Below are 22,676 nucleotides of genomic sequence, written 5' to 3' on the forward strand. Positions count from 1 at the left end.
TCTTAGGTTAATGAATAACTTCTTGAGTTCACAGAGTTTCATAGGTGAGAGCTTAGAAACTTTATGTGGAGGAAGACTTATGTGCTATAAACAACATTGCTATTTGGAGCTCCATTTTGGTTCAGACTCCAATCAAGAAGTTGTTTTATAAGGAAGTATTTTTATGTAAACTGTTGATGTCAACGTGCTTTACTGAAGAGCACTGTGAATAAGAAAATAACTGGGACAGTTTGTTTCTTGTGATATTGTGAAAATATAACCTTGTTTTTTGTTGTTGCTGTTTTGTTTTGGTTTGTTTTTTTGTGATAACTCAAAGTATTACTCAAAAAAAAATCATGCAGTGTCACTGAATTTAATTATTCTCTCTCTGTGCTTTGCAGGTTATATAGCAAACCTTTCCTATGAATTGCAAATAGTTGAGCTTTTTTGAGATATTTTGTGTAGTGAAATCTATTTCAAACTACATTTCTCATTTAGTTTTAGTTTTTTTTATGTTGCTAATGTGACCTTGGAACATCTAATGATGGTTAATACACTGAATCACAAAACTGGATTACTTGATCCTACAGATATTTTCTCTTTGAATTATGAAAAGAAAAAAAAAATGCTATAACACTATATCTGCTAATGTATTTTTCTTCAAGTCCTTTCAGACTGTTAGAAGATAATATTTCTAATAACTTGGGTTTTAGCACTTTCTAACTAGAATTTTTACAATAAGAATTAAAAGATCAGTTTCAATTCGTGCACATTTATCTACCTGCCACTTGAGCTAAGATCTGAGGTTTATTCTTTAAATAACGTCTTACTAAAGTCATGGTAGCTGCATTCTTTTAGCTTTAAGTGCAGTTTGTCAGTGCACTTAAGGTGAGAAGGTATTCAATGAGCGCAGGGAAGCTTGAAAGATTTAATCCACAAAGAAATACTAGACTCCACAAAGACTACTAGGTAATGTTTTCACAAAGCAAATGCTTTAAGGCAAGAGATTACCTCAGACCTGATATCTCAAGGAGATTGCATTCCCCCGAGGCTACCTGAGTCTTGCTGCCTACTAGGTGATTGCTGTGTATTCACAGTCCTTTGTGCAACTGTCCTGAGATGCATAAAGAGACAAGTGACAGAATCCAACTCTTTGCTATGTTCAGAGGTGCTTTGGTTGTTCTGTACTCTGCGCTTGAATTTGGGTGCTAGTTCTGTAGATTTATATTTGTAATTAAAAGACGAAAAAGATCCAAACAACTTATTTTCTTAGGTTCTAGACTTACTGAGTAGCTTGTATTTTATTCTTCTGCTGTTTTCTTTTCAGGAGAATTGTATGTTTCACTGTTTGATTACCTCTCACTGTGATATTAATTCTGGGAAGTAGATGGGTGTTCTTGATTCTGCTTATAAAAAACAGAATTTGTATTGTGGTTAATGACTTTAACAAGTCATCAATTTTCCAAACTCCATAATGATCAAAAAGTGATATTTTTTGTAGGTTTGATCTGCCACCACTTATCCTTTTCTCAATGGATGGTTTTAGAGCAGAATATCTGCAAACTTGGAGTTCTTTGCTGCCAAATATTGAAAAACTCAGTAAGTTACCTGGAGTGCTTTGTATCTTTTCTTTAGAAGCTGGCATACAGCCTTTCTAGTTATTTTTACTGCTATGTTGTTCACAACTGTTTCTCAACAATAAGATCCCAAATCAGGTTTCTGTCATCAGTTGTATACTTACAGTATTCCACATTAATTCTTGTGTTTGAGTGCACAGCAAACATGCCTTTTTTTTTTTTATTATTTTTTTATTTTAAAGAAGGCAATTAATATTGGCCTGTAGTTTTTTATTAAACAAGTAGTCCAAAACATATATTCAAATACACTTTAAAGCTGAAAACTAATTCCAGAGCTGGATTTCATTCATTCTCTGTACTCTATTAAAACTTCTTGCTGATAAGGAACTGCACTGGGTTTTTGGGAAGTGTCCCTCAAAGATGCTCTGTTTAAAGTCACTCTCTAGATTGACAGCATTCATGTCTATTCTGAATATATTCTGTTCTGTTTCTACTGTGCTTATTTGAAAACTTCATGCCGTTGTTACAAAGTATTAAATTCTACCAAATAGTAAACAGTCTTGCTTGTAGATAAGGATAGATATTCAGAAGCTTAAACTTGAAGCAATGGCTAATGAATAATTGTGCAAATACTTTAGTTTTTGCTGTCATTCTGAGAGTGGAAGAAATCCTAATCGGTGAAGAAATTATGCATGGGGAAGTCAGTGTTCAACCCCAATCTTTTGAAACATGCTCAAAGGAAATGTCAGTGTGACAAAAGGCATGAAAACCATGTAAGGTATAGGTATCCAACAAATCCTTTCAAACAAGAGCAGTTCTAATTCTAATTCAGGAATAGTTAAGAGTATGTAGTTGGTATTTACTTATGCCCACTCATGCTTAACATTCTTAGAAATCTACAGGGAGTAGGAAAGAGAAATTCCTTTCTTTGTGAAAGGAAGACTGTAAAGCTGATTTGTAACATATTTCCTTTCAACCATTTTCAGTGTAGCTAGTTAAGCAAGTTGTTACAGAACATATACACCATGAAGGAAATTGCAGTGTAGACCTACCTTAGAGGGAAACATGGGAATGTGTGTGTCATATTTTGAAGTCAAATTTCCCCTCTAATACCATAGCAACCGAGTAATGAACTGTTGTAATTTTTTCCCATCTTTAAAACTGTTAGTTTTCAATTGGAAAAAAAAATATATGAAGAAATCTATATTAATTGTTATCTGTTGCAGAAACATGTGGCACACATTCAAAATACATGAGAGCTGCTTACCCCACAAAAACATTTCCAAACCACTATACTATTGTCACAGTAAGTGAGTTTATTATTTTTACTTGTCTTTATCTAGACGACACAGAAAGTATCCTGTGGTGTAAAGGAATTAATGACTAATGACATGGGAAGTCAAGCTATAGAAGTGAGAGATAGATACTGTGTATATAGGGAAATAAATATTGGTTGTGTGGTACGTCTGTATGTTACCATATTCTGGTCTGTGAACCAGTTATTCCTGGGCCTGGTCATTTTAATTCGGTACAGATGAGTATGGATGAGGGCACTGCCATTTGATGAGTGTCTGTGCTGGGACAGGTTTGGCCACTGATGCGTAGCCATGTGACATACATGGTACTTAATCTACAGCAGATCAGCTTTTAATTGGGCTGTGTAGAGGACAGGGAAACTAAAAGGGAACTTAAAAGGCACACTGAATTCACTAGTAGGAATATGATATTCTATGGAAGTTATGAAGTATGTTCTATTTATGTGATAAAACAGCCATAAAATAATCATAACACCACATTGCAGCATGGTTTAAGTTGTATTTTATTTTTAGATTTGTAGTTTTTTACTTGTGTATTTGTTTTCATTTTGCAGGGATTGTATCCAGAATCTCACGGTATTATTGATAACAACATGTATGATGTAGACTTGAACAAGCATTTCTCACTTTCAAGCACAGAAAAATTTCAGCCTGCATGGTGGAAGGGTCAGCCAGTAAGTTTTCTTCTATTTATGTTATTTCTCTGTGTCTAGTGGCTCATGTGCCATGTCATTAAAAGAAACAATAAGAGAACAAAATACAAAGTTGTGTGATATATTTGCAGTACACGGTAAATGCCATGTAGAATTCATACTGTAGGATGACTATGAAACAGTTCACTTTTCATGGTGATAGAAGAACTCCTAAAATGCTAACACTGAAACTTAAACCATCACTTATCTTTTTCTCAAAGGATGGTTTTAGAACAGAATATCTGCAAGCTTGGAGTTCTTTGCTGCCAAATACTGAAAAACTCAGTAAGTTTGATAGGGCTTTATTGTGCAGAGTTTGTTTGGGTATTTTTTGACAACTAACTGAGGAATGAAATTTACAAATCTACTTCCAGAGCATATCACTTTTAAAAACAAACAAACAAACAGCAACAAAAACATCAAAAACGCTTTTGATGTCCTGGCACAGTACAGAATAACAAGGAATTTCATTTCCATCAAAATGAGTATTTATGTGTAAACTTTGTAAACTTTGGCCCATTTCATCAAAGAAGCACCTGCGATTATAATGCTATTCATTTACTAGAAATACAGTACAAAAATTGAAACAATGTAAACATGTAGTATCTGCTTAACCTGTCTGTTCAATATACACACATGTATACACATTCAAGGAATGACTGGATGTTGTACTGAGGGACATGGTTTAGTGGGAGCTATTGGTATAGGTAAACGATTGGACTGGATGATCTTTTAGATCTTCAACCTTGGTGATTCTGTGATTCATATATGTATGTATGTAGGGAGAAAAAGAAGGAGTTAAATCTACATATTCACTTACAGGCTATATATATACTTATCTATAGTATCTATGTAATGATATTTCTAGTATATTACAGCGGCCAGGTTTTATTGCTATTGTTTCCTGAGGGATTCAGTCAGACTCCTAACAGAACCATAGCTGGGCTCTGTAAGGTGAATAGAAATACACCCTCTTACAATACAACCACATAACTGGAAATCATATCACAGAATCACAAATGTGTCATTGGATAGAAGGTCACTGCCTGTAGTCACCTATGAAAATATCTACATGTCATCCTTTCTCTGATGAGAATTCCCAAGAATATGTTGAGTCCTGTGCTACAATTCTTTTTTTCAGGATATATATGTAAGAAACAAACTTTAAATATGTGTTTGTTGTGCAGCTGCATGATGTATGAAAGAAGAAAGGAAAATGTATGACTGTAGCCGGTATCCTAATCCAATTCTGTACTTTGACACTGGTCATCTGTGGTCCTCCAGTGGTGTAAATGCCATAAAATTGTTTGTTTGTATCTTTATCTATAGATATGGCTGACAGCAATGTACCAAGGTCTGAAAGCAGGCACTTTCTTCTGGCCAGGCTCTGATGTTCCAATTAATGGTACATACCCCAACTTTTTCTATTTATTCAATAGGTAAGTTTTGGTAAGGATTGAGGTAAATTGCCATAAGTTACTTCAAAAATAAAAAATGCCACGTAACAGCTGAAGGAAATAAAATATAAGATTTCTTAAACAACAGTCTGAGTGACAAGTTCCTTGTTATGTAGCTGTGATTTTACCATGGAACTGCCATTAACAGTTAAATTTTAGGCTATTCACAATCAGAAAGGCAAAGGTTATTGTACGTCTGTCCCAACCAAATGGAAACCACTATTTTCCCACCAGGAAGGCCTCCTATGACTGATTAGTAGCCAATTCTGTGTTATTATAAAAATTGCCACATTATAGCAGATAAAATTTCCACATAGTATCTTACCCTTTACAGATTTTCCTACTTGAGAATTAGCTTTCCAATAGCCTAAACCCTACGTAACTCAGGAGAAGTAACATGAGGCTATGGAAGGCAGAATCTTGCTGAAGTAAGGCCTCTGGATAGGGAAGCTACTGAAGGAAGATGGGCTTTAGACAAATTCCCTCTGATTTTGCTTGGAAGTGTGATAATGTGCACACTGCTGCTAATTCTTAGGTTATATGCATGAAAATACAGTAGCAAACTTCATAGCAATTTTCTTTTTCTTGTGGAAGACATTAATACCAGCAAATGAATTCAAAATTCTTATGGTTATTTCAGTAAATGACAGTCCTTCAGAATTGTAAAGTTAATCTAAAGCAAGTATGTAATTATAAGTCTTAACAGATAACAGTGTTTTGCTGTGATATCTAGTATTGGTCCTCAGAAAATAACTGAATACTATAGTTTATTAACATTAAACTTGTGCATGACTTCGTGGAAAAGTGAAGAAATTGAGTAAATTCCTTCACAGGAGACAGGGCATGGCGTCATGAAGATTTTTGTGGGAACATTGCTTTTGAAATGTGAAAGTCCAACGTCTAGACACAGTGGAAAGAATGAAAAAAATATTCTGACTTGTATTTCGGGTTTTTCTGAACTTGCAAACTCCTTTTTTGCATGTATTTAATTTTAAACATAGGAGCACTCCCACCCACATTTTCAGGATCAGGATCTGTCTGATTTATCATTAAAAGTGTGTTACATTCAATAAAAAATGAAAATAATAAAACTGATTACTGGTTTGTTAATGTGGTATGTCATTCTTGCAATCCAAGTCATCTTTACTATACAGAGTGGACTCTGTATCCACGTTCTTTGGAATTAGAAGGGCAAATCAGAAAGGACTTGCCAATATATTATCTTTTTTTTCTTTTCTTTTTTTTTCAGTTCAGTTACGTATGAAGAGAGAATTTCAGGAATACTAAAATGGCTTGATAAACCCAAATCTGAGAGGTAACAGCAATATTCCAATGCTTTGTAAGAATACAGTTTAGAAAGATTTTAATACTTAGCAGCTGAGATTTCTGTGGTATTTGTGAAACATGGAATCTTTCTCACCATCTCAAATGAGAATTCGCTGAACTTAAGCCTCTTCTATAAGTATGGCTTGTTGCACTGGTTAAATGAAATAAAGGCAGAGGAAGAATCCCTACTTTTTATATTTAGAGTGATAATGGATACAGTAAATTTATGAAAATGTAATTTCAGATAATTCATGTTGGTTAACTACAAAACTCACAGTAATGTAGATGGCCATACTTGCTGCATGGTTTTTGTTGGTGTTGTTAAGGCTTGAGCAGGAACCTTATAAGTAAATTATATTTACTTACAATTCTGTACACATTTCCTTTCATTTCTTTTTAAAATGAAAATATTCTTTTTAAATTATGTCTCCCAGCTTTCATAATATTCCTTTCTTATTTATTTGTAACTCAAGGCCTGATTTCTACACTTTGTATATTGAAGAACCAGATAGTTCTGGACATTCATTTGGACCAGTTAGTGGTGGTGTAAGTAGCTGTTGTGTTTTTACTAGACTAAATATCACTTTAAAATGGAAGAGTACTAAGAACTTATCTAATTCATTAACTTGGAAAGGATACTAGATAAAACATTACCGTAGTTATTGTATGAGTTTTCATTCTGTTATATTCTTGTTTGTGGTTAAGCACACTGTTTGGATTACAGCTCCTTTGGCTCATACACAGTGCTGAAATCGTAAGAGACTGGCAGAAAATCATTGCTGATCATACTGTTAGAAATAATACTAAGTTTCAAGCTGCATCTATTTAGACTGAACTTGAATTTTATCAGCAAGTGATATTTGGAAGTGTGTAACCTAGCAAATTGCTCAGACTCAGTCAGATCTTGTCCTTACTGTTCACACTTTGCAGAAGACAGTAAGTCAGCTGTGCCAGTTAGAGAAGAACCATTCTCTGTGAAATTCTGCAACGTGGGTTGTGCAAGATTCTTCCCATGTCACTTCAGTGGCTGCCAGTGATAATTCCACAGGAAGCTCAAAGGGTGTTAGATGCTGCACTGGTCTAACGCTGCTTATTGTTAATACAATGGCATTTTCACTTTACAAAAAATTATGTGTAATGCTATAAATGTGACATTTTGTATAAACTGAGAGTAAGGAAACTTTGATCTGAATGAGCAACTTTTTTTTTTTTTTTCCAATTAACAAATGTTAATGTCAAGATAATAGAAAAAAAAAAATGTATAGACTTTTTTTAATGTGTTTAGTATAGGAAGTCCTGTGGTGGAGTAGTGGTGGGCACACCTGTACTCTAGTAGGGTAGTAGGGATGGCAGATTGCACTGGAGCAAAGGAAAAGGAGAAGCAACATTAAGAATGTAAAAGCTAACAAAAAAAAAAAAAACAAACACGTTTTTTTTCAGACTTTCATGCTTGCATTAAGCAACTTAGATTAGATAACTTCTAATCAGTGAAAAGGAAAGGTTCTGAGGAAGCTTGTTTCTCTCACAGGTAATCAAAGCTTTACAGCTAGCAGATCAAACACTGGGAATGCTAATGGAGGGGCTTAAACAGAGAAACCTACACAACTGTGTAAACCTCATTGTTTTAGCTGATCATGGTAACGTATACCATTTTCTTTCTCAGCTTAAACTTCACTGTGTCATTGTTTTCTTTTGCTGTGTAATATATGTACTTACTACTTTAAGTCAATTTTATAATTCACTTTACTGTATCTAGAAAAGTAACTGCTTCTGTATTCTTTAGGGATGGATATGACCTACTGCAGCCAATTAGAATACATGACTGATTATTTCAATCAGATTAATTTCTACATATATGCTGGGCCTGCAGCTCGAATTCGAGCAAGCGTCGTTCTGCAGAACTATTATACTTGTAAGTATTGACCAATCCTGGGATTGCACAAACAGTATGACAGGAAATAAGTAAACATAAAGCAGACTTTCTTGGCATACATTGCAGTCTAAGTCAGACGGGAATAAGGTACTGTGAGTGGTCCAGGAGTGAATAGTGTTATTTTTTTATGTGACTTAATCTCCTTATAATTGTTGAATCATTTCTACTAATGGCCTTACTCTGTCTGAAAGAATTTTTGTTTATGAAGTGTCCAGATTCGTTTTTCAGAAAGCTGATGTTTATAACTGAAGCTGCTTTTCTAAAATGTGAAAAATGAAAGCGCTAAACCATGCTGAACTGTATTAATGTATATCAATTCATCTTTCCTTTATAACAGTTGACTCAGAAGGAATTGTTAAAAACCTCACAGTAAGTAAATATTTTAATACTTTTTCCTAGTAGTTGGGGTGGTGGGGTGAGTGTGATGTACAAACTAGGACTCATTTAAGAAATTTGATGCCTTGCATTTCTTTACATTTATCATTTACAGTGAGTTAAGCATAAAAACAACTCTCTATCTTTTCTTTCCTTCAGTGCTGGTTTGTTTTCTGCTCTGTGAGTAGTCCTAGCCCAAGCAGTAGTTCTCATTCTCTTAGAATAACTACTCAGCTTGGAAAAATACTAGGTCATCTCAGCTGGGTATGTTTCTGATATAGCACCACTAGAGGTCTTCCTACAACCTGCTGAAAAATTGAATGCTGAAAGTTTGCTACCTATAGCTTTTGCATGCCACCTGAAGTCCAAAGAGCAGTAAACTTCCCTGGTTAAATTCTTCTTGATTCTGAATACCTTTGAACACACCCTTTGTTCCTCAGCACACAAGGTGTGTGTGGAAGCAGGACATTACAGGTTGAGAAGGAGATTTTTCACTGTTACATATTCTACCCCTCTGACATTGAGCATTTCATTACAAAGGGCATTCTATAAAGGCAGCAGCAGATTCTGCATATTCTCTTCCCTGGTTGAAACTGCTACCTGTCATAGTTAGAAGGAGAGGTGTAGAATCTCTGCCTTCTAAGAATAACCTGGTATGAAGGGATTTCCTCTTCCCTTGTCAGTTTGTACTTACTGCTTGTGTAAGCGGTGAACTTCTTTCAAGTTGTTAGGAGGAAGTTTTGGACAGAGAAGGGAATTATGTATTGGATATTCCTGAAGTCATTTCCCTCTATTTTTTTTCACTTTAATTATTGTTTGCTTATCTGGTTAAGTGCCTCTGAAACATCGCTGTGATGATTTCTGGTTGCAAGGGTGGCTCCTGATGACAACACATGGTTAAATCATTGCAGCATGTTGTTTTACTGTCAGTAGACTCTCAATGCCAAATTCATTAATGGAATGCCTGTTAACACATCAGTTATATTTACATGTTATATGTGGTTGTAAAAGTCTTTAACAGCTGAGCACTTGGCATCATCTGTTCAATCTTGCAGCTAGAACTCTAGACTGTACTATGCTATGTATACTTGGTTTTCTATGTTATTTATTGAATGGTATGGTGATAGAAGATGGCAGAAAATCCTTAACTGCAAGGGAGCATTCTCCTGTGGGTTGTGAACTTACATATTAAATGCCAGTGGCATTAGTATGAGCATATAGAGTGTTCTTACTAAATGTCTTTCAACCCTAGCAGTACTTTTACCACAATATTGGTGTGCTTACTATTATAGGAATAAATATTATAGCTAAATATTACAGTGATATATCTCCAAACAGTTCCAAAATAAATCATTTTTCATTCTGTTGCTTCTTGGGCCAGAAATGGGATCTGCAGGTTATTGGAGAAGCACGCTCTGAATAATATATTCTGTACTTACATTCCTATCACTAAGATGTTTGTGATAACGTTGAATGATTTATGGTGTATTTTTGATATTGCATGAAATTCACGACTGGGCTTTGTTTTTGTCATGCAGTGCAAAAGGTCACCTCAACACTTTAAGCCCTATTTGACACCTAACTTGCCAAAACGATTCCATTATGCTAACAACATTCGTATTGATAAAGTTCATCTTTTAGTGGATCGACAGTGGCTGGCTGTGAGGTACCATCATTTTTATCATTATGTTCTTTTCCTTTTCATTTCCCTCACTGATACTTTTCTCACCAATTTCCTGGTGCCTCTGAAAACAGGATACATGGGCGTGACAAGTGTGTTGAATCAATAGAGGATGACTCTCTCTTTATCTTTCCATTTGTCTCAGCAACGGGTAAATTTAAACAAGTGTTGGTCATCATAAGTCAGACTATTTTGGCACATTATTAATTCTGTTATCCCTTCACACATACAATTATCTCCTTCAGCCTTGAAAATATATGATGAAATAGCACTCTCTTGTAAGGCATAATTCCTTGCAGTCTTTTTATGTTGTTCCAAAGAAAATAACAGCTGAGTTTTCCCAGTGTGATTTTTATATTAAAATGTTGATATCACAGAATATAACTGAAGAATCCTTTCTAAGTAGGTCACGCTATCCTGAAAGTTCTTGACATGAAATGTCCTCAGTTCAAAAATTGGCTTTTTTAAAAAAAAAACACATTAATTCAGTAGCTGTATAGGATACATTATGTTCCTTTCCAGGGCAATCTGGGTTATCAGACAGAGAAATCTATGCAGGCTTGAGCACAGGATGAGCAAAAAGTAGCATAATATTATTTGTAAAGTGGAATAATACGAAGATGGTAACAGATATTCAGAAGGTTATTTATAGGGAAAAACTCACCAATATGGATGCCTTCACTGGGAAATGCTGAAGCAATCTCCACCAGGGAACAATCTCTAAGAGATGCAGCCCTTAAATGAGGTCTAGAGAAGGTGGAGTCAAGCTCCACCCCTTCCAGGAGCACAGATAAATTACTCTCACCTGTGCTCCCACAGCTGACCCAACACTTGCCTCAGCTGATTAATCAGAGGTTCAGGCTGTGATTACCAATTTCCCTTACAATTATTTCATAATATAACATTATACAGAGTCTGTGATTTGGGTTGACAATTATTAGCTGACCTTATTTATGCCATTTTAATTTACAGTGTATGATGGTTTCTCCTTAGGGACAACAGTTACACATTTTGTGATCAGGGTAACCATGGTTATGACAATGAATTTAAAAGTATGGAGGTAAGATGGTTTCAATTAAGGTCTTGCATCTTCTCTTGTAGAAAATCAGAATGTTCTAGATGAACCAGGATAATATGTGACAGTTTTTGCAGTGTGCTTTTTCTTATATGTCATCCAGACATGTAAACTGTGAGCACATACTACATCCATAAATTTATCTGTCTTTTCTTCAATGTGTGCATGTCTTGGCACTTTGGACTCTGCAGTAAAACTTTATCTCACCTTAAATCCACTGAGATATCAAATCAAGCATAGCATGTTCAGATATGGAACAATCAATTCTTTCCTTTTCTACTTAAGCAAGGACTGAAAAAGCTCCTTAAGCTCTTTGAATTTGGTAGAGTACCTGAAGGCCTGCATGCTCAAATTAGTGTAATCTAATTTTTTCTGCTTGTCTTACAAGCCCTACACATGTCATCAGAGCAAGAAAAGTCATTTTTGTATAGCTTGTGTATTAGTATTGCTTGTACTGAAGTTTTGTCTCATTTTTACTTCTGGTTACAGTGGAAAATTGTCAGTCCTGGAATAAACAGTAATCATAGATAGTCTTATGATGGTGACACAATGATTGAGGAAACATGATTTTTCAATGTAGTTGTGTCTTAATGTTGTATTTTAAAAATAAAGGTAGGATTCTTTTCCTATTATGAGAACACGACAGTATTATTTTAAACCAGATCATTGTCCTGTTTAGTCATTTTTCCAGTGTTTCATGGCAAGCAGCTCAGGATGCTTATAAATTAATAGAAACTAATGTGAGACTGAAGGTTGTGTTAGTTCGCTGTCAGAATGCTCACATACCCCAGCAGGGGCTGCCCAATACCACACTGTAGCATTGGTGGTACTGACTGAGATCTCTGTAAAGCTTGAGATGGGTCTCCCCAGTTCCCAGCCACTTGCAGTAGGCACAGCTATAGGTTCCTAAACTAACCACAACTTTTGCTAATGCAACATACATTTAAACAAACAAAACATACATTTAAAAACAACAACAAAAACAAGCAAAAAAAACAACAACAACAACAACAAAAAAAGCACACCACAAAAACAATCCTTTTATTTCTGACTTGATGTTAGTCTTTAAATGGAAAGCATGAGTGCCATAACTCTGCATTTTTTAATTTGAGTTTCTTTATATAATAACTTCTGTTTTATTACAATCCAGGCTATATTCCTAGGATATGGCCCAAGCTTTAAAGAAAAAACAGAAGTGGATGCTTTTGAAAACATAGAGGTTTACAACCTTATGTGTGGTGAGTAGAAAGACTCTAGTGCTTAAGATGATAAGCCAACAGTGTTTTCAAATACCAGTGCTGTAAGAGCTAATAAAAGGGTAACTAAAACTGTAATGAATTCATCCTGAGTCTAGGTTTTTAATTCAAAACGCAGAAGCCGTAACATTTTGCCTTCTCTATGTTGAAACATTAACTGCCAGAACTACTTCTCCTTTGGATGTTGTTCCTGATTGCAGAAGGAGTCCACTAAAGAACCATAGAGAAGTGCTCCTGCCACTTGGGCTTGCTGTTGAAATGGTACCTGTGGAGCCATTTTCCGTTAAGAACCTTTTAGAGGGTTACAACTCTTGTGTCTTGAGATGGATGATTGCAGCCCTATCAGTGAGCAGTTAGGAAGTATAAGCCTCAGAACATATGGATTAAAGGATCACACAAAAAATGCAGTAAGCTTATATGTTTCACGATGTGATGATTTGCAAATACACTGATGCAATGGGAGGCATCAGTAAACCTTTGTAACTAGAAAATTGCTTGATGATGATAATTAACTCAATAGTTTCAATTATCGAATAGGCTATTTTTTCTATATTTGGAAGAAATGCATAGAAAATGCATAGAATTACAAAAATTCTTTGTTAAAACTATTGTTTTAGCCTTAAAATAGCTTTAAAATATGTTTCCAATTTTCAAATTTTCCAACAGATCTGCTTCATATTACACCAGCACCAAACAATGGCACACATGGTAGCTTAAATCATCTGCTAAAAAAGCCTTTTTACAATCCTTCATATGCAAAAGAAGAATCATCCCCTATTTCATGTCCGGTTTCCCATCTGACTCCTGTAGATGAACTGGGCTGCACATGCAAGGACGTAAGTAGGAGTTTTGGAAGATGTTAATTGTATTTGTCAAGTGTGTTATCTTTTAATTCTGTAAGCAGCAGAATCATTCTAAGGAGTCTATAATATTTTACAGGTGACAAATGCTTCAGTAATTAACGAGAGGTTAAATCTCACCACAGATGAAAGTAAGTAGTTAGAGGTGAAAAGGATAGCAACATTTTTAAATTTACGACTGTTTTAGATTGCATTTTATTGGTTTCAGTGGAAACTCTGGCAAAGTTAACTACAATTTAATGTGAAATAGGAGAGCCAAGTTGGAAACTTAACTTTTTTCCCTTGTTTCTTTGCATTTCTATAAAAGATACTAATTGATGCTTTTGTAATGACATTTGTGTGCAAGAAGTAAATCTGAATCCAATTAAAATATTGGGAAAAATTATACAGGTTTCAGTGGAAAGCCTGTGTACTTCTGGACTCTATTGCCATAACTGGGTTTTATTTTTTGCCACCTTGCTTTGATGAAAACTCACATGTTCTTTTTTGTGGTGCTTCTAGAAATTTTACGGGGCATTACAAAACTTCCCAGCCCAATATGGTAGAGTTCTCACTTCACTGGCAAGGTGAATTCCAAAGTTTTATATGTGAAATTACAAAGAAATGAGAATTTGAAAGTCTGATGTCATACTATGTTGACTTCTTTATGTTAAACATAAAATGAAAATTATTTTATATACTCCTTTCCGCTGAGCTAACAGCTTAAAAGGATGTACTTGTGTTTATCATCAGTTCTGTTGTATTTATTAATGCCTTAATTTACATTTTGCTTTGTCTCTTTCCTCTGCTTACTCAAATCTTGATTCCATCAGAGATGTTATAGAAGAATGAATAAATATCTTTTTAATTATAGTAAAGATTGCAACTTCATATAATTTGCCATATGGAAGACCCCAAGTTCTTCAGAAGGAAAACATCTACTGCCTCCTTTCCCATCATCAGTATGTGAGTGGATACAGTCATGATATCCGGATGCCACTGTGGACTGCATACACTGTGACTAAACCTGTAGGTTATCAGATATTAATATCAGATATTTGTAAGTGTGTAATAAAGTGGATTGAAAATGTTCATTCATGAGGAATTCTGGTTAAAGACTGGTGGATATCATGCAACTGAGGCCTTTATTTCTTCTGAAAAGCAGGCTAATACAATGATGCATGTTTCCGATTGAAAGAATAGGAAAGAATATATTTAAATCAAGGAGTACAAAGAGGCACAGGAAGATTTTTCCATTTATTTACTTTTCTTTATTTCAGCCAATCAAAATGGACAAAGTGCTAAAATTCAATCTGAATGTTTAACATTTGTAAACATATAAAGAAATTAAATAACAGGTAATTCAGTATGAAAAATAAAGTACAGTTATATACGGAACTCACATTCTGATATTTTATATAATGCTATTGTAAAATACAAGGTTTTAGAAACAGTTATACTGATCAGTATCACTTTTTACCAGTTCTTGGCTACTGTGTATGTTAACATATCTCAGTGAAAGTCAGTGAAGCTAGCCAATAAAATTTAACTCTTTAGAAACACAGATTCTTATTATCAGGACAGAGTCCTTCATTGCTATGGTGTGGTGATATTGTCATCTTTATATATTCTCTGCTTCTCAGCAGGATGTGATATGAAGTTTGTATTTCCATAAAAGGGATGAATGAGCCAAAGTTGTCACTTGTTTTTGTCTAAGGTGAAACTTTACTCCTGCTGCTACAGTTTTACATGCTGTGTGAAGATTTTAGGGAATTACCTAAGAACAGAAAAAGAGGAAAAACACAAGGCAGGGGACATCAGCATCCATTCCTTACCTTGACCTGATTCATTATGAAAACAGAAAATTCAATGAAGGTCATCTGAGAGAGTTAAAAACGTACAGAGCATCATGTTAACCACAACCGTGGGTGTAATACTTTTTTTTTTTCCTTTCTCCCTTTTCACAGGAAAGCACATCTTCTCTTCCTCCCACTGTTTCAGACTGTCTGCGGGCTGATGTTAGAATCCCCGTTGCTCATAGCCAAAATTGTTCCAACTACCCAGAAGGGCTGGACTTGACCTATGGTTTCCTCTACCCTCCCAGTGAGCACTGTTCTTTTTATAGCCGGAGTTTAGAAAGTCTTAATCAGCTGGATGTGGGTTTATGTTTAAACATATAACCAAACACCAAAGCAAACTTCTTTGGATCAGCATGTTGGGCAGAAAAATGTTTCCAGTGTTTGTAGACTCACCAAAAGCTGGACGACAGCTCCTTCTGGTTTTTTTGTTTGTTTGTTAGCTTGTTTGGTTTTTTGTTGTTGTTATTGTTGTTTTGGCTTAGAGCATTAAGGTTTTTCTTTAAAACATGAAACAACTTGATTGTGATAATGGAAACCCATTAGAAAGATGTTTTTGGAATGAAGGGCTGTCCCTCTTTCCCTGTATGAATATTCCCTTCCTATTGCCAAATTTGATAATGAACAGACGATCTAAAAAATGTAGAGATAATAAATGTGCAGTAGGATTATACACCCATGCTCAGATATCTATTAAAGTTACAAGTTGATAGAAATCTGTTTTTCCACAGAGCCTTTGACAGCACATCACAAAGATAATGCACCATTTGTTATATTTTAGAAGAAAACTAAGGGAACTAACTTCATAGGGAAAGGAAGTTAAAAGAAAATGCAACTCATGAAAGCAGAATAGCCTGGAAGTTATAATAGGCAATAAACAGAGGAATATTATGCTCTAACTGTTCCTTTATAGCCTACTCTGTGAGCAAATAAACTAAAATTATTCTGTGGGATATTACATGTAAGAAAATTTCTTGTTTAACTGTCATTGGTGTTTGTCATAATTATGATGGAAGTCTAGCACAACATGCTTCAGACATAAATGTATTTGTATATGATTTCATATGTTTAGTATCATAGAATCATTTGATTCAGCAGGAAGCTCCAAGGCCAACTACTCCAACTCCTCCCTGCATTAAATTGGGAATGTTCTGTCTTCTTCAGAATAGAAGGAAATTTAAATGTTAAGAAATGTATAATGATTGAACAACATGTACCTGCAATTTATAGCGACATATTTATCGGATTTGTCTTTGTCTAGTATCTCATTAATGTGCACTTTGTTCTTTTACTTAGATTTCAATTCATCTGCACTTGAACAATATGATGCCTTACTCACCAGCAATATTGTTCCCATGTACAGAGCTTTTAAAGGTAGGATCCAAGATTTTGATTAAATGTGATTAATTGCCTGTAAGTATAGCTCTGGATTTTGTATAGCTGTGACAAGGACTTAAAAGCATTAATTCGTAGCCTTCAGTATATCCAGGTCTTGTGCAAATGTATACAAAGCTTTAAAAATTAGATTCATGATATTTTAAATGCACTTCTGTAAGCTTTTTTTAAATTATTTTTATTTTTATTTTTTTAAATGTTAACAGTCCTGCCTGGCCTCTACTTAGGTATGCCAGTTTTCATTTGAATTTTTTCTTATTTCCTGTATGACATGAAATGGTAGCTGTGGAATTCATATGACAAGATCCTGTTGGTGAAAGGCTCAAGATGAAGGAAAATGACACCTTTTCTTTTCTTTTGCAAGGTCTCAAGGGAAGACAAGTTCGTAAACAATTTACTTTAGACCAAAACAAGAGATAAATCAATAAGGTTAACCTGCCAGCCCTCTGAACTCATGTTTTTTGTTTGTTTGTTAGTTTGTTTTTACCTTGATAACTGTAAATATTCAAACAGTTTCAGTAGCTTAGAACATACAAGTTGTACTTGCTCAAATAGCATCTTTCAACTCAAGTAAACTGCCAGTGATATTCTGTGGAGTTAGACTAGCCCTTAGGTGGAAATATTCCGTACTCAAGGCCATTATCTTGGATTCTCTCAATTTACACAGTTGTGGGTGCTAGCAGATAGGCCAGAAATAAATGGCCTCTCAGCTTCAGAATTGTATCTTTATCTTCAGCTCAAATATATTATCTCTGTTCAGGAGCTTGCACGGGTGTGACAGTAATAACCATTACTCTTTAAAAGGTGAGATACACTCCGTACTTTCTGATGAAATCCAAACTGTGTGTAAAAAGTTGTTTTAGCGGGCATTTTAGTTTCAGACTTTTTGTGTTACAGTTAAGTAATAAAAAGGCACAGCGTTCCTTTTATTTTCTTCTTTTTTTAGTGGTGAAGCAACTGATTTTAAATTAAATACGCTTGTATTTTCTTTCATTTGCAGACATATGGGACTATTTCCATGATGTACTTCTTCAGAAGTATGCTAGAGAAAGGAATGGAGTAAATGTTATCAGTGGACCAGTGTTTGATTACAATTATGATGGCCATTTTGATAATCTTGATGAAATTACACAGTAAGTACGTGGAAAATTCAAATGATGAGTTATTTCCTGCTGTACACAAACAAAATATTTTCACGAAGAACAAAAAAGCAAGTATCAAAGAGAACTGAGTCTTCCCTTTACAATGATAGATCTACTGTTACTCATACAATAGCAAATTATCTTGCAAGCAGGTACAATACTATAGAAACTGAAGTTCCAGTAAAGAGGAAAAAAAAATAATTGAGGTTATATGTGTAGCCATCTACATTTGCACAGATACAGGCCAGTAATTTGCTTCCCAAGTTAATGCCTACATTTTTCTGCCTCTATAGTGCAAATACTGAGAGAATATGTAAATATACAGAAGACGCGTTTAAGAACAGTTGTCTTGTTTTTATGTTGCACTGTCTCAGTTACTTGTATTTTCTCCCAGTTTTTTCAAATTGTGTTTTACCAAAGATCAGTTTTGTGTCTTGGATGCTTTTACTGAATCATATAACTGAGCATGTAACACGTAATATTCCTGAGTGGTATTTTTACATAGCTTACACAGTTGGATGTCTGACAAGTTCTAGATAGCTTTTAATGAGCTTTGGTAGCACAACAAAATACATTTTAAGATTCAACTGTGTGTAGAAATGGGACTAAAGAAAGACTTACTTAAAGCAGAATCCCGTGAAGTAAAAATATAAAGAGCAAATATTTATACTAGTGAATGGTGACAGGAAGAGAAAAAAACAAAACAAACAAACAAACAAAACAGAGTAAGAGCAAACAATTTGAAATGTGACAAATATAGGGAGCATGTCTTCTGACAGTAAGAAAAGCTTAGCAGTAGACAACTGCTGGGAAATCTGCACTGCTGAATCTGTCATTGGAAATGTTTTATTCAAGGCTAGACTTAATACCACATCTGTCAAAAATGGTTTGAGAATGGGAAAATCAACTCTGCCACGAAGTAGGAGGCTGTAAGGGAGGAGAGACTGGAACTTCCTTTCAAGCAGAAAGCTGTAATACCCAGTCAACCACACAATTTTGTCTACAGTTTTGAACAAGCATGTTTTATTCAGCATGTTAGTCTGTCATACTAAGCAGAATAATGGTTTCACTGATGGTGTTTGAAGAAATGCAGCAAACTCGGGAAACTCCTCGTAAGTTTATATGCAAAAGTGGCCGTGTCAACAGAATTACCCGTAAATGGAAGCAAATAAATTTTGAATTTGGAATCCTAAACTGGTATACATGGCACATGGCCACAAGTCATCATTCTGGCATTGCTTGTTGATAAGAACCTGAGGCTCATCTTTTCTCTCTTCTCCTGTTTAGTTTAGTGTGGTAGAAATTCTTAATGTAACGAAGGGCACACATTACACCCTCATCATGTGCCATCCAGAAGTAGAGATCTCCGACTTTGGCGAAATAGACTGCTGAGCACATAATTCTGTCATTTTCACATTGAAAACAGTGCTTGTAGCAAAAAGACTAATCCATGCATGTTTGGCTGATTGTGAAACAAATACCGAGGCTGAGTCTCTTCAGGTGTTAATTTAAATTTAAAAAAAAAAGTGATAAAATAGTGAAAGATCTATGCTAAGATGGGTTTTATAAAATACTAGAAGCATCAATGGTTTTTATAGTTCATATCTAGATAAAGTTCTTAACTAGTGTTGATTTTATAGGCATGTAAACAACACACAGATCCCTGTCCCAACCCATTACTTTGTGGTTCTGACAAGCTGCAAGGACACGTCCTATACTCCACTGAACTGTACAGGCTCCTTGGATGCTTTGTCCTTCATCATTCCTCATCGTCCTGACAATACTGAAAGTTGTGCTGTAAGTATACTTTTATATTTCTGTGTGTAAGTGAGCTTTGTGAACTGATTTTCAGTGTGATACAATAATCTGGAAAATATTTAGATGTCTAAATATTTAACTGATTCATTCTCATGAGCTGATATTGAGTCGATAGCTATGGATAACTAAAACATCAAGAAGCTTCAGAGAAGGTAGCAGGAAACATATGAGTTGACTGAAGAAATGCGGGCTTGATTAGGAAAATAAGAAATGTTGTCACTTGAGAAGGGAGTGAGAAGAGCTGACAACAGCAACACGGCCAGTTGTTTGATGAGACAACTTTATGGAAGGCTACAAGATAAACTTACTCCAGAGGTATTGGAGGTCTTAAAGTGTTTCTCTTTTCAAAGTAGTTAGAGGAATTCCTTCAGTCCTTTGTTCCATACATGTCAAAAACTATGGAGAAGGCATTTAGATGGATCATTCTGCAGCTGAAATTCACAGCTGACAACCACAAATATGTACTTAAATAAGATGCATGCTTTCTGCTAAGAGTACAAATGTCTGGTAGCAAACAAAGAAATTAAATTAGCTGAGTATAATATGTACATAGGTGTCTCTGAAAGCGATGCCTCCTATTAATTTTCACGTAAACTACAACAGATACAAACAGCACAATAATAACAGCATAATTTGATAGAGCAAATTCTTAGCTACAAAACACTATTTTTTGACATAGTCACCACAACTAGCAATGTATTTTTGCCAGTGATGAACAAGAGCCTGCATGCTGTGCTTGTAAAAAACTGCAGCAGTGTTGGTGACCCACTGTTGCCAGTGCTGAAACGCACCACCCACCACCTCACTGTGTTCACACCCATTGTTTGGTCTCCATAAACATTCAATGGGTGCCTTATTTTCATCACAGGAGAAATTTAGTGATGCCCCTGTACTTCATATGTACTTCCATGTCAGATATCATCCTGTCAGTGCACTCCTCTGCAGCCATTTGTCACACAGCAACAAAATGTAACATAATATTGGTGGGAAGATTCAGCCCCTACTGTCATACTGCCTACTTCTTCCACTGATGTTCCAACATAATAAAATAGGAGGCATTACTTTTAGGGCAGCCCTTGTATTATTGAACCACCTGCTGGAATATACCTAATCCATAAGCCCCGGGTGCAGAAGGTTCTTTAGCTCTGTGTTAAGGAGTCTCCTCACATCAAAGTATAGCCGTACAGACTTGAACTGGCTTTCAAAGCACTTTGTTCAGGTTCTCAAGTGCCTGCAGTTTATCTAGTCTGAGTCCTGCAGCTAAGTTTTACTATAACTAAAACAATTCTGACTTGGGTGTTTTAAATATGACTTGTAGTTTTGTAGTTAAAAGTCAAGGCTGGCATTTTTCAAGGATATTGCAGGGTCTAGACATAGGGAGTTTCACCTCTGCAGGTGTGTGGCAGGGGCCTTATCTTTGAAAGTGTAGAAAAAACTCAAGTATGAACAAGAACAGACTGCTGTCAAAAGGGAAACCCCACTGCATCTGCTTCCCACTTCCGTGGGCTTTGAAAGTCCTACTTGCCATTTCAGCGTAGTTTTAATTCTGTGTTACTCTGAAGATGAAAGACATCCATTTGACTACTTAAGTGAAATCCCTAAATGTAAGGCTTCAAGGATGTCTAAGAAATCCCAAAAGAAAAGTTCTACAAACTGGAGGCCTTTAATGCCATAAAAAGCACTCTCTCGTTTGGTGGTTTTGCTAGACAATGACCAGTGCTTGCATGTTCTTGTCTGTTTTGGCAGGATAACAGGTCGCCTTCTGAGTGGGTTGAAGAAAGAGTTCAGGCTCATTCCGCTCGTGTTCGGGATGTGGAGCTGCTAACTGGACTTGACTTTTACCAGGAAAGACAGGGATCAGTCTCTGAAATCTTACAGCTAAAGACATTTTTGCCAACATTTGAGACTGAAATCAACTGAATTTCTGTTTAAAAAAATGCCAGCATTTGGAAGGAAGGAAAGAAATCAAAATGATTTAACTTTTACCTTAGTAAATATGAGCGAAACTTGACTACAGCACCTCATCAAGAAAAGACACATTGCACAGCTAATTCCTTTTTTTCTTCTTTCCACGTTCCTGTTCTTTCAGTCAAGCGTTTTGTACAAACTGAATAAAAATTAACTGAAGTTACTTAAGTCATCTTTCTAAGTCATGTTTTCCAAATAGTGAATATTATATGTTAATGAACTGCCAAAAAAAAACTCAACAACCCAATGCCTGTAGCAGGAACATGTGTCACTACTTAGACAGATAATAATTTAATGGTTTGAAAAACAACAACAACAAGAACTGTCACAAGGATTTAGCTGGGAAGTATTGGGAATGGTTGGACTACATGATCTTCTAGGTCTTTTCCAACTTTGATAATTCTCTGTGATTCTGTGACTCTGTGATTTTATAGTAGTAACCCCAGAATCATCAGCTGTATAGAAAATGTTCCTATAATGGAATTGGAAAGTGAAACACTTTGGGAGGCATGCTTGTGCTTTTTCTTTTGTGTTTATCAGTGACGTTGAGGTTATCTCGTGCTTGTATGTCCTGGAACGTTCTGAATTGCTTTTTCTCATTGATTAATCCACACAGATACTGCCATGTACTTAAAAAAAAACATTCAGACTGACACAAAGTCTGTATATAATGGAAATATCTTCTGTGGTCATCCACTGCCTTTCCCACTTATGTTGGTGGAATTATGCTAGTAAGAACTGAAGTGAAATTATAACAACCGATCTGTGTGTTATGTACCCTTTAGAAATCTTAAAGAAAAAGGTAGAAGAAATGCTCTGTCCAGAAGGGTTTTGTCTGGATATCTATCTGTCTTTACAATTTACTATCTGTATTTACAGTCTAAATTGCCAAGCAATAGCAAGATAATTGTGTTTATTTTTGAAGAGTTAAACCTGAGACAAGAGCACAAAATTAGTGGTGATATGTAAGAAATAATCAGTATTCCCTTCT

General features: G+C 35.4%; 1 protein-coding gene across 1 annotated transcript in view; it reads left to right on the plus strand.

Moving 5' to 3' along the window:
* Positions 1-21,823, plus strand: part of ENPP3 (ectonucleotide pyrophosphatase/phosphodiesterase 3) — a 32,031-nt gene extending 10,208 nt beyond the window's left edge. Inside the window, exons 6-25 of the mRNA XM_072331867.1 lie at positions 1,481-1,578; positions 2,783-2,862; positions 3,427-3,546; positions 4,894-5,003; positions 6,271-6,336; positions 6,821-6,893; positions 7,876-7,984; positions 8,131-8,259; positions 8,618-8,649; positions 10,194-10,321; positions 11,330-11,396; positions 12,562-12,649; positions 13,334-13,503; positions 13,607-13,658; positions 14,381-14,535; positions 15,474-15,609; positions 16,659-16,736; positions 17,758-17,890; positions 19,540-19,696; positions 21,464-21,823. Of these exons, the coding sequence (XP_072187968.1) occupies positions 1,481-1,578; positions 2,783-2,862; positions 3,427-3,546; positions 4,894-5,003; positions 6,271-6,336; positions 6,821-6,893; positions 7,876-7,984; positions 8,131-8,259; positions 8,618-8,649; positions 10,194-10,321; positions 11,330-11,396; positions 12,562-12,649; positions 13,334-13,503; positions 13,607-13,658; positions 14,381-14,535; positions 15,474-15,609; positions 16,659-16,736; positions 17,758-17,890; positions 19,540-19,696; positions 21,464-21,637 (2,155 nt within the window). The 3' untranslated portion in view covers positions 21,638-21,823. The remainder of the gene's footprint in view (positions 1-1,480; positions 1,579-2,782; positions 2,863-3,426; positions 3,547-4,893; positions 5,004-6,270; positions 6,337-6,820; positions 6,894-7,875; positions 7,985-8,130; positions 8,260-8,617; positions 8,650-10,193; positions 10,322-11,329; positions 11,397-12,561; positions 12,650-13,333; positions 13,504-13,606; positions 13,659-14,380; positions 14,536-15,473; positions 15,610-16,658; positions 16,737-17,757; positions 17,891-19,539; positions 19,697-21,463) is intronic.
* The last annotated feature ends 853 nt before the right edge of the window (positions 21,824-22,676 follow it).

Source organism: Excalfactoria chinensis, chromosome 3 (assembly GCF_039878825.1).
Source record: "Excalfactoria chinensis isolate bCotChi1 chromosome 3, bCotChi1.hap2, whole genome shotgun sequence".
Classification (NCBI taxonomy): Eukaryota; Metazoa; Chordata; class Aves; order Galliformes; family Phasianidae; genus Excalfactoria; species Excalfactoria chinensis.